This window comes from Pelodiscus sinensis, chromosome 3 (genome assembly GCF_052426305.1).
Source record: "Pelodiscus sinensis isolate ZL-2025 chromosome 3, ASM5242630v1, whole genome shotgun sequence".
Taxonomy (NCBI): domain Eukaryota; kingdom Metazoa; phylum Chordata; order Testudines; family Trionychidae; genus Pelodiscus; species Pelodiscus sinensis.
Window position 1 is genome coordinate 129,966,643 of NC_143054.1, and position 14,905 is coordinate 129,981,547.

Genomic DNA, 14,905 nt, shown 5'->3' on the forward strand with positions numbered 1-14,905 from the left:
ATGACACTAAAAACTAACAAGCTATAGAATCTGCTATTTATTTGAGAGAGTTTGTGTGTCTTGTCTATCTGTCTGTGATTCTGTTTGTTCAAGAATTCCTCCTAAACTATAAGAGCTGGGACCAGCAAATTTGGTATGCAGCTTCCTCTTGTAATGTAAAGCAGGGTCAGGGTTTGGTTGTGCCAGGACAAGGGGATGCATGTGGAATGCTCTTGTTTCTCATTACATAAAAAGGGGAAGGCTGTGATAGCAGGCATGGTTATTCTCTCAAATAACTATGGGGAGGGGGAGAGTGGTATCAAGCACAGGGGACAATTATACTATACTACCAAATGACTATACAGCCCCGGGAAGCAGTCATTTGCCAGCCAGCGCAGTCGCTGCCTCCCTGGCCCAGCCCCACAGAGTAGCTGTTGGGCCTCCTGGCCCCAGGAAGAAGCCAGCAAATGGGCCACAAGGCCCTCGTAGTCATGGGCTAGCCGTATGGACCACCTGCTGGTTTCTCCTTCCCTCCCAGCCACTCTCCTGAGCCCTGCCACCACTCCCAAACTCCTGCCGTGAGTACCCATCTCTTGCCTTGAGCCTCCACCCTTTACACTATAAGAGGAAGCTGCATACCAAATTTGCTGGTCCCAGCTCTTATCGTTTAGGAGGAATTCTTGAACAAACAGATTCTGCTCTGCTCTGACTCCTGCACCCCTCCACACCCACACACCCCTGCTCTCAAGGACCTGAGGAACCTTCTAGTAAGCTCGTTTACTAACTTTTGATCAAGTGTCCTAATTGTAATGCGTGAGCATATTTTCACTCTTTGATGCTGGAAGTAATATTGGCAGACGCTTCTTGCATGTTCTTTAATCCATATCATGCATTATTAAATGCATGTCAAAGTCAGATTGCACACACTGTCTGTGGACATGAATACAAAATATAATCTATATTCCTAACATGGGAGATGACTAAAATTTCAATTTAACAGATTTAACTCCAACACCTAGAGCATTTAAATTTGCAGGCAAATGCTATATATGATACCCCATCATTTAAAACTGTGTCTCAACTTAATTGTATTATGGGCCTATTAACTCCCAGCTAATCATCCAGTCATGGTTAATTAATCACTTCCCCTGGTTGTCCTTTTTAAATAAGACTTGTTTTTCACATCACTGAACAGGGAATTATTGTCTGATTTTATTTCCAGGGTAGGCTCTGTGCAATGGAGAGAATGGAGAGAGAGAGAGAGAGAGTGTGTGTGTGTGTGAGTGTGAGAGAGAAAAAGATGTGAGGAATCCCTATGTGAATTCTCTGCATGCAGTAAAACATAGGTCAGTGGTTTTCTATTCCTTAGAATGGAGGGAAATGAATGGGGGAAGGAGTTTGAGTATAGCTTGTGATTTTTGTGGATATTTCAGATCTATTTGCGAAGCCTTGCCCCCACCCCAGATATTAGGGAAAATGTCCCATGGATGGGACAGCCTTGCTACTGCAGAAAGGGAGGGTTGCATCTGTTACCCCACCCCTGCCCATCCTACTGGGCCATTACAAATAGTTGTTTACTTTGGTGACTGTCTGGTTTAAACTGATGTCTTTTTAAAAAATGTGTTCTGTTTGGTTGTGTTTTTTTTTTAAACCACATATTGCATAATTAAGTCTAAAGGGTATGTGTTTAGCTCTGTATGCCACATTACTCCCACTAATGGTAAGAATCCATGTGTACAGAAAAATAGCAGCTCAGTGCATATTATTTAGCTTTGTTCTCAAATTCCTTAGGCATTCATCTTCTGGGTTTGACTAGCTCGCTATACTTCAATTAATGGCTATGGCTGTAGGCTCTTGTTCATGTAAAGACCTGTATGTCTTGTCTGAAATGTACCGTAATCACAATCATTGTGTAGAAGTCTGCTCTTTTGCATCTCTTCATAATTGTCTTAGCAAAAATGATTTTGTAGAGGACATCTGAGTGTTGGTTGAGCAGTGAAAGGACTAGACTTCCTCTGTATTTTCAGGCTTAACAAGAGTTTTTTTGAGAAGGTGTCATGTCATTGTTAGAACAATTACAAGTAACTATTAGAGAAGATCCCGAAGTTTGTGTTTTAGGCTTGTCTATAAAAAAAAAAGAATCTGAAGCATCAAACCTAGCCAAACTCTTTGAGGGAAGGTTATATTCAGATCTCAAACAAATCTCAATTTAATGAGCCAGGTCCATTTTTGACTGCTCCATCTTTAGTAAATAAATGGAGAGAACTGATAGTCTTTCACTGTTTCAGTGAGTGAAAAATCCCAGTTTCCATGACTATCAGAATGGAAAACACTGAGTTTTCTAATTTTTTAAATAAAGCCCTTCCTCCACCCCCCACAAACTAATGACTATGCCACTGTTAAGATATTTTTTAAATGCTCATAATTGGTGGCAAAACAAGCTCTTGGTTTGGGATAAAGTAACATGTCCATTAAAATGACTACTGTTAGCAATAGTTATTCACTACAATAATATATTTCAATTCACTTTGCAATACCGGAGTTTTATTCTGTTGGAATAAATGTAGATCTTGGGAAATGTTTCTTTTGGTATAAAAGTTTTTTATATAAACATCATCCTACAATATTCTGTGAAACAGCGTGCCATATCTTTTCACTCTATGGGTATGTCTAGACTACATGCCTCTGCCAGTACAGGCATGTAAAATAGGCTACCCGACATAGTCAATGAAATGGGGATTTAAATATCCCCGGCTTCATTAAAATAAAAATGGCCGCAGTGCTGTGCCGGCTCAGCTGATTGTTGGCACAGCGCAGCATTCAAGACATGGATCAGTCGACAAGGAAAGCCTTTGTTGACCGCTCCCGTAAATCTTGTTTCACGAGGCATAAGGGAGCGGTCGACAAAGGCTTCCCCTGTTGACTGATCCGTGTCTTGAATGCTGCGCTGTGCCAACAATCAGCTGAGCCGGCACAGCGTGGTGGCCATTTTTATTTTAATGAAGCCGGGGATATTTAAATCCCTGTTTCATTGACTATGTCGGGTAGCCTATTTTACATGCCTCTGTCGGCAGAGGCATGTAGTCTAGACATACCCTATGGAACTGGTTGAAATATGTTTTCATTGGAGATCCCATGAGTTTTGGCAAGCTCCAGGAAATATTGCAAGAATAATTTGTTTAGTGAAGCCTTTGCATTTAATTTTTTGTAATTTTGATTAGGTGTTTCCAGTGGTTTGAGGCTCCAACTAAAAGGAGTCATGCATAACTAAGTAAAACAACAAAAGCTGTGCAACAGAATTTTTTTAACTGATGTTTTATTTGCAATGCACAGTACCTGGTTCCCAAAGTTGCTTTGTTCAGTTGAAAACAGTGGATGATCGTTTTTTGGATTTATATCTGCTCTCTGTTGTTCTTTGTAATAATGTCCACAGTTCAGCTACCATAGGTATGTCTGCTTTAGGGACAGAATCAGGCCTTATTGACATTGGTAGCAGTGGTAAGTTCCCACCTCATGAAGCTCCCTCCAGTTTTTAATGCCACCACAACAGCTGGAAGTTTGGCCAGCACTTCCTGCTTCAGAAATTTTCTGAGAGAAATTCCAGACTTAAGTTCAGATTTTAGACTAATAGTTTTGAGTTCAGTCTGCATCACAGCTGCATTCCAGGGCTGCATTTGATTTTGGGGAGATCATCTTCTCATTTCTGCTTCCTGTTGTGAGGTATATGAAGAATCTAATGCCCAGTCAGGGAGTGAGCTGGGTAGAGGAAAGATGGAAGCAAAAGCAACAGTCTGTATATCCTGCATTCCCCGCAACTAAGTATGTGTCTTGCTGGGGAGGTTAGTCTGTTCTGTGGGCAAAGTTTTCCCTCACAGCCCAGTCTGGGAAGGAGAGGAGGTGGAAGGGATTGGAATGATGCTGCCTTTGGACCAAGCAGCTCCTTTCTTTCTTCATGAGGGGAGTGAAGTCAGAAGGGCAGCACACCTAATGGAAGCTCTCCCTATAGTCTACCTGCACCAGCTGTCCTTGGGGCTCAGCTTTGCTTCACTTCCCTGCACACCATGGAGTGAGGGCACATGATACAGATGTGGCCAAAAGTAGAGAGAGCAGTAATGGGCCTTTGCACAAGACCAAATTTAACCAGTATCATTACCCAGCATAAAAGTGTGTATTTTCCATGGGCAAAGTTTTGGCATTGCTAAGTGGGGGAGAGCATTACCTGAAATAATGGATTCTTCATGGTTCAGCCAAGTCCCTTTCTGTGGGCATGAAAACTGTCAGGTGGCATCAGGCCAGCAATCAACAAACAAATAGGAAATGTCATCTAACACTGCAAATGCCCCCTGTATGCTTTCACAAGGAACACTAATACGGGTCAACAGTACAGTGATACAAGTATGATCCCTCAACTTAAAAACCATATCATAGTAAGGAGTTCTCCCAGGGTATGGATGGGGGAAAACGGCATTCAAATCTCTTTCATGTAGATATCTGGGGTTTGGTCCTTGGGATCCAAAAGGCAGGCACATCAGTTTCTAGCTAGAGATACACCGGGAAACATTATGGCAAACTGAGTCAGAAAAATTGACATTCAGCACTGACTTTTGCAGGATATCATAGAAAGGAATATGGTTGCATGTCAGACTGAAGCATTCCATGAAGTGAAACAAAAAAAACCATGTATTTTTCGAGTTATAGCTAGAATTAATGCAGTGCTAATAGCTATGAAACAATAGAGGGGATCTATTGAAATTAGCCTGCAGTTTGATGCCAGGTTTTTTCAGTCTGGGAACAAAAAGAGCTTTGATCTAATGAGGTTAAGACTAATTAAGAAAAGGATAGATAAGACAGAAAATATCATATATAAATCCGTAGTACACCGACATCTTGTATGATGCATGCAGTTCTGGCTGCCCCATCTCAAAAAAAGGTTCTGAAAAGGGCAACAAAAAGTGATAGGGGTATGGAACAGCTTTCATATGAGGAGAGATTAATAAAATTGGGTTTGTTGAACTTGGTAAAGAGAAAAGTAAGGGGGGGATATGATAGAGATTTTAAAAATCATGACTGATGGGGAGAAGATGAATAAGGAAGTGTTACTTACTCCTCCTCCTAACACAAGAAATATGGGTCAACAAATGAAATTATTAGGCAGCAGGTTCAAAAGACATGTATTTCTTCACACCATGCACAGTCAACCTATGGAACTCTTTGCTAGAGGATGTTGTGAAGGCAAAGACTATAATAGGGTTAAGAGAAGACTAGGTACATTCATGGAGGTTAGGTCCATCAATTGCTATGTTGGAGCAAAAGACTTCCATGTGGTTAGGCAGCTAACAAACAGCTTTATTGATCAATAGGGTACAAAGTGAGCCAAACATGACCCCAGCAGAGCCGGGCCCAGTAAGGCTGTTCAACACAATCCTAGTATTTTATATCCTTAACCAAATAAGTTTGATGCCAGGGCATTCCATCAAAGCAAACTTGAAAGAGAAATTGTTATCAGCAAAGAAAGAAACAGGTTTTAGGGAGTGAGAGTTTCGACTCAAAATGGTTCATTAACACATTCCAACAGCTCAACTTTCTGGCTTTTTCTCACATTGGTGAAGGTCAGTTCACTCACTGGCATATGTGCAAAAGCAAGAAACTGAAATTAATTCTGTTTTACAGAATGGCTTCTAGTTAAATATGAAATCATTTCCATAGCTATTAGCCAGGATGGGCAGGAATGTTGTCCCTAGCTTCTGTCAGAAGCTGGAAATTAGCAACAGGGGATGGGACATTTGATGATTACCTGCTCTTGTCATTCCCTATGAGGCACCTGGCATTGGACACTTTTGGAAGACACCATGCTAGGTTAGATGGACCTTTGGTCTGATAGGTGTGGCCATTTTTACATTCTTATGTCAAAGAAATGGTGGAAGAATTACAGGAACAGCATTACCCCATCCACACTCTCAGCAACCCAGGGGAGAGGGTTTTATTCATGATGTGAATAAAATCATCCATCATCTACTTTTGAGCAGAACATTATAACCCATTCTGCATCCTATTTTTAGCCTCAGAATAGGGATGAACAGAGCAGGGCCCTCTGTGAAACAACTAAATAAATTCTCAATGTAGGCTTACCTTCAAAGCATTCCCACATCACCGTTCTCAGACTATTTTTGTTTGACAGATGGATGGGAGCCTTCTCTCTGTCTCACCCCAAGCTTTGATTATTGCAATTTGCTCTTTTCTGGGGTATTCAGGAACATGATAGCAAGAAACATTAATTTTAGGGAAGAAGAAAATTAATATATCTCTTCTGAAACAATTTTTCTGATCAGAGTTCTGAACAGAGAGAAAGCTGAAAAAATACATACGGTAATACAGTTCCTGGATTCAGGATGAACACTTACATGGCACTAGAAGAATCAGTCCTGGGCCTCGCCTGAGGATGAATGTGGCGTGGTACCAGATTCCATCTCAGAAGTATGTTAACAGAAGATAAAGATGGCCATAAAGGAAAACAAAGAGTGTCACAGAAACAGAAAATCAATTCTTCCTGGACTCAGTTGAGAGTTGTGATCTCACATACAGTTATACTTCAATATTCTAGAGTTCATGTGAGTTCTATCCAGTAATTCTAAGTCTTTCCTCTGCATCCCAGCCTCTCTCATCCATAAGGAGAGATATAGCTCTAGTTGTGTATTCTGATGGATGCAGAGAATCAGTTTTTTGTACGGCATTTTCCCAGGTCATCTCAGGAAATGAATAGCAAAAAAAGTGAGTACACAACATCCATAAGCAAGAGCACAATGACTTACTGAAGTCATGAAGCAGTATCTCTTCTAGAGATAACAGACCTATGGAGGTTATAGCGGCCAATGTGTCTGTGATGAGCTTTGCTTCTGAAAGGAGTTCTACTAGGGTGGATCAAAGTTTTCTCATCTTAATGTTCACTAAGGATAACCCAGAAATACCTCTCTCATACTAAGTCAGTTTGGTGGGCTGTTTATTGATAGGTTTGAATCTGGAAACAATCAGGTGCCCTGTTTCAAGACCTGGAAAATGAGATGAGGAATGACGACCTGCAAAACAGGCAAGGTCTCTTCTATCTGTCTTTTCACCTTTTCCATGACTCCTCACAGCAACACAAAAGATAGCAATGGGACAGCAGCAGTGATACTATCAATGCCTTTCTGGCTGAAGAGACTTCGGCCTTCAGGCTTGATTAATCTGAATTGAATCTTTGGATTTCACAGAGGTGTGGTGTTGCAAAACCAGTCCTTCATCAGAGACTCAGATTTTAAAATGAGTTCTGGTGTGATATGATGATTTTCTTCATGGACCCCAAATGAGAAGCCAACAAATAAAACATATTCCATTGGCTGGTACAAAGTCTACAGCTAACTATTACGTGAAACCCATGAAATATAGCTTTAAACTCCTTCAGGAAAGCTTTATTGTGTTTATCCAAGCAAAGGGTAAATGCTCCATAATGTGGTGTTGTCAGTATGCTCATGGAAAGAAAGTATTGTACATATTCTAATGTTATATGCTTCATGGGAGTCTCAACCTTATTCCAACTATAGATATATAGAAAAATAGTTTGTGTATGTGTGTGTGTGTCCACGTGCATGCCTTGGCAGTTGTGAAAAAAATCCCTTTGGGTGAATTTTTAAAAATCTTTCGTGATTTGAAAATTATTTTGGGGTTGAACATTATGCCTTCATATTGCATTGGGCATTTGTTGTTCCATACAGTAAATAATGATAAACGAGAATGTAAATATTTACAGTCCAGATTTTTAAAAGTTAGGCTCTTAAGGCAATACTTAGGCATTTAAATAAGTGGCTTGATTTTTTGAAAAGTACTGAACCTCTGTCAGCTTTCCTGGACATCACCAGCATTAGAAATACAGCAGCATTAGTGTAGAATGGCTGCTGGTGATTTTATCACCATGCTGTGAAAAATAGATTGCAATCTTGACAGTAGTGATTTCTTGATCTTGCTTAGATCAATAGAAGTTTTGCCATTGGACCAGGATTTCACCCTAGCATTCTCACTGTTTCACATATGGCAAGAAAGAGAGGCTTCCTAGAATAATCAGTGTGTGTAATGTGGCTTTAGTAACAACTTCTCCTGAAAGTAAGGACTAAACAATGAAGGATTTGTCTATAATTAAAAATGGAACGTTTTCCAATGGAAGGCTGTGTATTTTTACACTAGATTAAGGGTCATTCCCTCAAAGGTAGCCCAAAAGGTGCATCCACAAAATTTCCTATGCATTGTTATACTTGCAAAATTTGATTATACATAGGTGTACCTCTCAAGCAGTTCCACCCACACACCAGTCTGATGTAAAAGTATAACTGTTTAAATAGTTAAGTGATAAGATTCAGTTTATCAATTTCTGTTACATTACACACCAGCTCCTGGTCCTGCTCTGGGGGAGCTGTCTGCCACCCTGCACTGCAGGCTCTGCAGTATAAAGCTTTTACTAAGGATGTTACTGAGCGTGTAATTGAATAGCCATGTAACTGCATCATATTTTAGCATTTGCACGACTCTTCGATAGTCCCCAGGGGCAGGGCTGACAGCCAGTGGACAGAAGCTGCTCCATGGCAGCCTCCTCTGCTCCCCCGCCTCTGTGGGAGGCAGCAAGGGGTTGGGGGCAGGCAGCTCCATGGAGCTGGCACATGCAGAGAGCCGGCTTAAAAGCCAGCTCCCCATGCCTGTAGGCTCCTGCCTGCTCCCTTGGAATCACTGGCGGCTCCATGGGATCCAGTGCACTTGGAGTGCTGAGTTAAAAGGCAGCAAGGGGGGCAATGTGTGTAGTCAATTGATTAACCAATAAGCCCAGGCTTATTGGTTAATCGTGTAGTTGTCTACACGCTGTCATCTCTAGCTTATACTGCAGAGCCCACAGCGCAGCCAGCTCCCTGGGAGCAGGTATAACCCGGGGAGTCAGCTGCTGCTCCACGCAGCTGGCTCTGTATGTATATAAACTTTATACTACAGAGCTTGCTGTGCATGCAACCGCGAAGATTTTTAATGATTACATAGTTATATTAATCGTTTTTTAACCTCCCTAGTATGGATCCTTTGGGCACATTCAAAAGCCAGTAAGTACTTGCACAGGTATGGTTCTGAATGTGCTGGTACAGAGGCTCAGTGTGTACAGCAGTCTCTGAGAATGTGGTTTGCAATTAAGTTTCACTCATGAAACTATAACATGTTGTTGCACTCTGTTAAACAGACAAGTCAGCAATAGGGAGGCAAGTGATTAATACAAATAATAATGCAGCTTGTTCATTCACATCCTTTCCAAAAACAGTTCTGGCTGCCCACTTCACTTAAGGAAATTTTGTATTAGCAGAAAAAAACTTCTGAAAGAACCATGCCAACATAATATAGTTTTAATTAATTCAGCTCTCTCACATCAACTTCCACTCTGATTAATGATGCAAAATAGCACACACACATTTCAGTATAAGGGATGTCAAGAAAACAAAGACGTTGAATGCCATACACTCAAGTGGAAGTTACCTGACAACTCCTTTTCATTTAGTAGGACATCTTATTGCTTTCATTTGGCTTTAGATTTTTTTTAAATTTACCATGACTTGTCATTATTTCTTATTTATCTTAATTTATTTAAAAAGAAGCTTAATTTTGAAATGATTTCTCCAATGTTGACTACCATGGATAACAAACACAGGGTTAAGGTATAATATACATTATTGACAATTCATAGAATTGTCATAATGAAAGTAAATAAATCCAAGCAGCCAAATTCCAGAAAACTAAGAGCGAATGACAAGTTGAAAGTTGTATAATAGCGTCTCTTTTCCACTGTGGAATGTGATAGTTTTGGAAGTCCAAAATTCTATATTCACTGCAATGATATATAATACAAAAAAGAAAACATTTGATTTTATTAAACAATTTTTATTAAAAAAAACACCTACATTTGGAACCGGAGCTTTCATTATAGTATTGGGATTCCTTGTTTGAAATTATTCATATTTTTGCATTAAAGCATCAAATGAAAATTAGAAGAACTACAACAATGGTCCATTTTAACAAGATCAGCATTAGTTATGAGTAAAATATTGGAACATATGTTAGATTTAAAAATACTGCAATATAGTCAATGTATAAGGCAGTACTGAGCTATCTTTGATGTGGTAGTTTGGTTAAATACTAATGTTTTTTAGTGGCAGTCAGTGTATTTCATTCAACCAGGGTTACCCAACTTTGGAAGCCTTGGGGCTCACAATGATACTCATAGCACATGCTGAGGGCGGCAACTTAAATGTGGTTGCATATACATGCAAGTATATATGCAAATATCTTCTTTCACACTGTTGGGCATGAGTACAAAGATTTAAGGCAAGACTATACAACACACAGGCCCTATTTAAGTTGGTTCTGCTGATATTAATACAATGCAATATTTATCTGATTTCTACCCATATGACAGCACTTTCAATGAGCTATGACAGTCCAGGAATTAAACTACTAAAACACATATCAACAGGACACCATTATATTACCTACTCTTTTGTTTTGGCTCTCACCCATAGGCCTCATGTTGAGCCCAGCGTAAACCCAAACTGCACTATGGGCAGCAAACAAAAGCTTCAGAATAATTAGATTTGTGTTTTAGAATGTAGAATTGAATTAATTCAACTCCAAATGTATGTTATTCTTGTAGCTAATTATCAGACTTTATGGCCGACATTTTAGACTTAAAATTTGAAGTATTTTGCAGAAAGAAATAGCTCTTGGCATAGGTGGGAGGGGGGGAGATAAATAGGTGATTGCTTCTACTCATTCCTGTGAGATCTGAAGATTTGAAACGATCGTTTAAAGACATAACTAATTTTTTTGTTTTTTCTTTCTACAGCTTGTTGATGTGGAAAAATGGGTATGTGCTTCTGTCTTTTATTTGCTTGATCAAAAATATTACGTGTTTGCCATTGATTCAAATCTGTTAGTGTATGTCATAACATGTGAACTTGCAGGGCTCAAAAAAGAGGCTATTATATTACCAGGCAGGGTCTAGTCATTTCTGAATCATTTTTCCATGAAAAACCACACAAAAGAGAAATGTTTTTTATTATTTCTCTTGTAATTATAACTTCCCTTGTTGTATTAAACCCTATAAAATTCTGTTGCTTTATAATTTTGAGCCTTGCTATGTGATGTTTTAACTCCATCCTTTCACCCCCTACCTCACTGTCTTTTCCAATCCACACATTGTAATTTTGCAATGCATGGCAATAAGATAATTGATAATACTGATAAATGATAGGTGTCATTTTTTCAAGCTCCAAATTCTATTTGAATATTTAGAAATGGGGAACAGCTGCTACAGCATACATAAATATAAATTGTTTATAGATGTTATGGAAAAAATCTCTTGGCACAAATATTTTATCTTTTGTTTCAGATATCATTTACTAAATGTAATATATCAAATTGTTTATAGCCAGTAGGGCCAGACTTTCAAAAAGTGGCTTTCAACACTGGTATGTAATCCATGCTTACATAATGTGGTTCTCTGTCCTTGGTCTCTGTCTAATGGCTGAACTACATATGAACTTGAATCTCATAGAGCCTTTGAGCCATTTGGTAGCTGAAGTTCATGCTTTAGATTGAATGTTTTAGGTGCTGTCCCTGCTACTGATGCCCCAGCCAGGGCATTGCAAGTGGCAGCCTGTACCAGGATTTGAGCTGCCTGGAAGGGATCTCAGTGCAAATGTGATATAATTTTCATATAAGAAATCCATTTTCATGTGTAGGTTTTTCCTATATCATCTGCTCACCTTGGGATTGGGGCTCAAAAAATGGTGAGAAGGTGTTTATGCACATGCAAATTGAAAGAAGGTAGTGGCCTTTTTTGACAATTTAGCCCATAAAGTCTAAAGTTCTTCATGATCCATTAGTCCTTAATTTTGTCTGCAAATAATCTGGAATATGTGTCCTCCTGTTCCTTGTATGCAAATGGGGAGAATGACGGTTCTATAGTCGCGCTTGGTATTAAGGTCCCATTTATAGAGGTTTAATACATATTGAATAGCTATATTAATAAATATTAACTCATCAATTATTGATTGTTACAGTCTAATTGTAAGTGCATGCTTAATATAAATGGTAGCAGAACAATTTATATATATGAGGATCTTAAATGCTTTTATAAAAGCATTAGTGAACCACATGTTGATAGGGAAAGGAATATATTTTAAAATAGTGAGGGCCAAATGCTCCTCTCAGGTTATCCTGTGAGACTTTTTTTTTGGATTGCATCAGTATATTTGAGAGACAGCTGGGGCTTTGACCAAAGTTGTATTTTTATTGATTGGAATCTCTTAATGGTATCACAACTTCCAGCATTGTTTTTTCTGGCATGGCAGTAAATAGAACAGTTCTTTTCATCATGAAGTACATATTGGGATTTAGGATAAATATATTGTTTTTAATATGCCATGTCAGGATATGCAGTACTAGACTATAGAAGCATGTATCCTTATCAGGGCTGGATTAACACACAGAAAAATTAGGATCTGGCTAAGATGCACATTCATTGTTTGTGTGTGGGAAGCAAATCTCATATTTATTGTAGCTGATCTAGTTATGTGATGGATCTACTGAGACTAATAGCTCATCCTGCTGCTGCTCAGGGCATTTCTCACCGTGATGGAAGAGCAAGGCTGATCTCGTAGTTTTGCAAACCAGCGCACCAGGGCGCAATAGCACTCACTCTGATTTGTTTTGGCGCCCCCTCTGGCATGAAGAGCAGTTCCCTGAGCAGCAGACCAGCCTGTGTGTGTGTACTTGCATAGCTGTTGTTATCCATGAGAAGACAATGGGTTAGAATCCAGTGACAGGTTAATCTGGCCTTGGTCTTTTTGCTTTACAAAGCACTTTAGTTGGGAACTGAACTCAAGTGCTTTGTAATCCTTTCAAATTCAGAACATTCTGTGTTTCTGATTTGAAGACAAGTTTTGTTGAAGTTGGTAAATCCTGTTTTTCATAGCATCAGAAATATTGGGCTGGAGTCCTAAATCGTGTGAGGTGGGAACAATGACTCTAAACTACCCTGCATCTCCCAGGATACTGAGACCAAACTGACCACTTATGAAAGTGAAATTTTTCACGGTGATTAATTCAGTACACCAACGTCCTGACCATCTCTGTTATAGCCCATTTCAGAATGCTTCTTGTCTGCAGGGTATGGAGTAGTTGGTATAAAGTACTTCAAATCACTGCGAAATTCCTCTGTCTTCAGGAATAGCCCCACCTTTAGAGCAGTTTTAAGCGGCCTTTGAACTGTCAGAGGTAGCTAAGAGTACTTAATCAATGCTGGGCATCTGGCTTTAGTATGGTTTTTGGAATATATTCTTTGGATTAGAGCTGGATAAGAAACTAGTTTGATTCTAAAAAAAAAAAATCAAAGGTCATCTTCAGTTTTCTCTATGGCCAAATGACTATTGATTGTCATGCATAGTGGCAATTCATACTCTTTCGTAATGACAATAAATAGTCTTGGGGTCACAGTGAAAGAGTGACTCTGCAGCCTAATGGTTAGGTAGTTACATAGGATTTGGGAGATCAAAAAACAAATCCTTGCTCCATTGATTTGTTGCAAAGTGGAACAGCATCGTCAGGAGACCAGTACTATAGTTCCATCAACTTAGGGCAGTCTGCTGCAATGTGGGAGACCCAAGTCCAAATCCTTTTTCCAAATCAGGCAGAGAAGGGAATTGAATCTGAGTTTCCTGTGTACAGGGCGAGCGTTCTAACCACTGAGCTAAAAATTGCAAGGGTATCAATTGATTGAGTCCCAAAAATGTTTTGGAATTGAAACTATTTGGCACATTCATTAGTAGTTTTGACTCAACTGAAAGTACTTTTTTGGCAAATTATTTGTCAAAACATTTTTCCCAGCTCTACATTGGATGAATTCAGTTAATATTAAAGGAACATAGCAACCTGAAAATTTGCATAAGAAATGTCCAACTGTTTGCTAGACAGTAGCAGAAAGCAGTTCAGTACACTGAATACATAATCATTGAGTTTGGATCCTTTGCCTCATTCCATATATCCATTCACAGACCAGGTTTCACAGGAAATTGGAATTACATTCAGCTTCTTTAGATCATTTCCTTATTGGAAAATTCCTCTCATTTTATTTAACAGATGTTCATAGCTATGGAACAATAGTAGATTATTCTGTACCTGACAAAGGATTTTTACCCACAGAAGCTTGTTCTTATATAAATCTGTTGGCGTTTAAGATGCTATAGGACTCTTCATTGTTTTTTCAGTAATTGTTGTTTCAACGTTGTTGTAAAACATAAACCAGTGCACATGCGTGATTATTAAAAATAATTTCTGCTCTGCCAAATGCATATAATTTTATCAGGTCACTGAAAGACATAACTTCAGTTAGAAACAGTGGGGCTGATCCAAAGTTCATTGAAGTCTTTCCATTGTTTTAAGTAGGCTTTTGATCAGACAAAGGCTTTATGTGGCCTTGATCTAGCAAAACAGGATTATGCTTAAACGTTCTCCTGGATTTAGGTATCTACAAATGTTATCTTTCCATCAGTATCCTCTGAGGCACCAAGAACATCTTATAAAAATACAGAATGATTAACAACAAAAAAGCCTCTTTCCCCCATAGTCCTTCATGTTTAAAAACAACTCAATTATTTTTGATGAAACGTTCAGGAAAAAGATAACTGAAAACAGGTATGACAAATTTTAGCTGAAAAGTACTTTTGAGAAAGTTAAAAGAAATTAAAAATGCGTCTTTCAGAATGGAACTGTTATCTTAATATAGGGATTGCTATGCATGCCACCTGTAATAATGCAAGCTATAAAAACTGAATATGTAAATCCAGGGAATAGAAGATCTAAAAGTCTAATT

At 39.0% G+C, this 14,905-nt stretch overlaps 1 protein-coding gene and 1 long non-coding RNA gene across 2 annotated transcripts in view; one reads left to right on the top strand and one right to left on the bottom strand.

Annotated features, from left to right (window-relative positions):
• Positions 1 to 14,905, top strand: part of RYR2 (ryanodine receptor 2) — a 646,972-nt gene that overhangs the window by 217,837 nt on the left and 414,230 nt on the right. Inside the window, exon 4 of the mRNA XM_089777369.1 lies at positions 10,877 to 10,897. Coding sequence (XP_089633495.1) covers positions 10,877 to 10,897 — 21 coding nt within the window. The remainder of the gene's footprint in view (positions 1 to 10,876; positions 10,898 to 14,905) is intronic.
• On the bottom strand, positions 3,299 to 6,537 carry LOC112546915 (uncharacterized). The gene is made up of 4 exons (XR_003090638.3): positions 6,381 to 6,537; positions 6,109 to 6,217; positions 4,199 to 4,238; positions 3,299 to 3,735 (listed from the first exon to the last, which is right to left on the bottom strand). It is a non-coding gene; the product is annotated as an uncharacterized LOC112546915 (long non-coding RNA).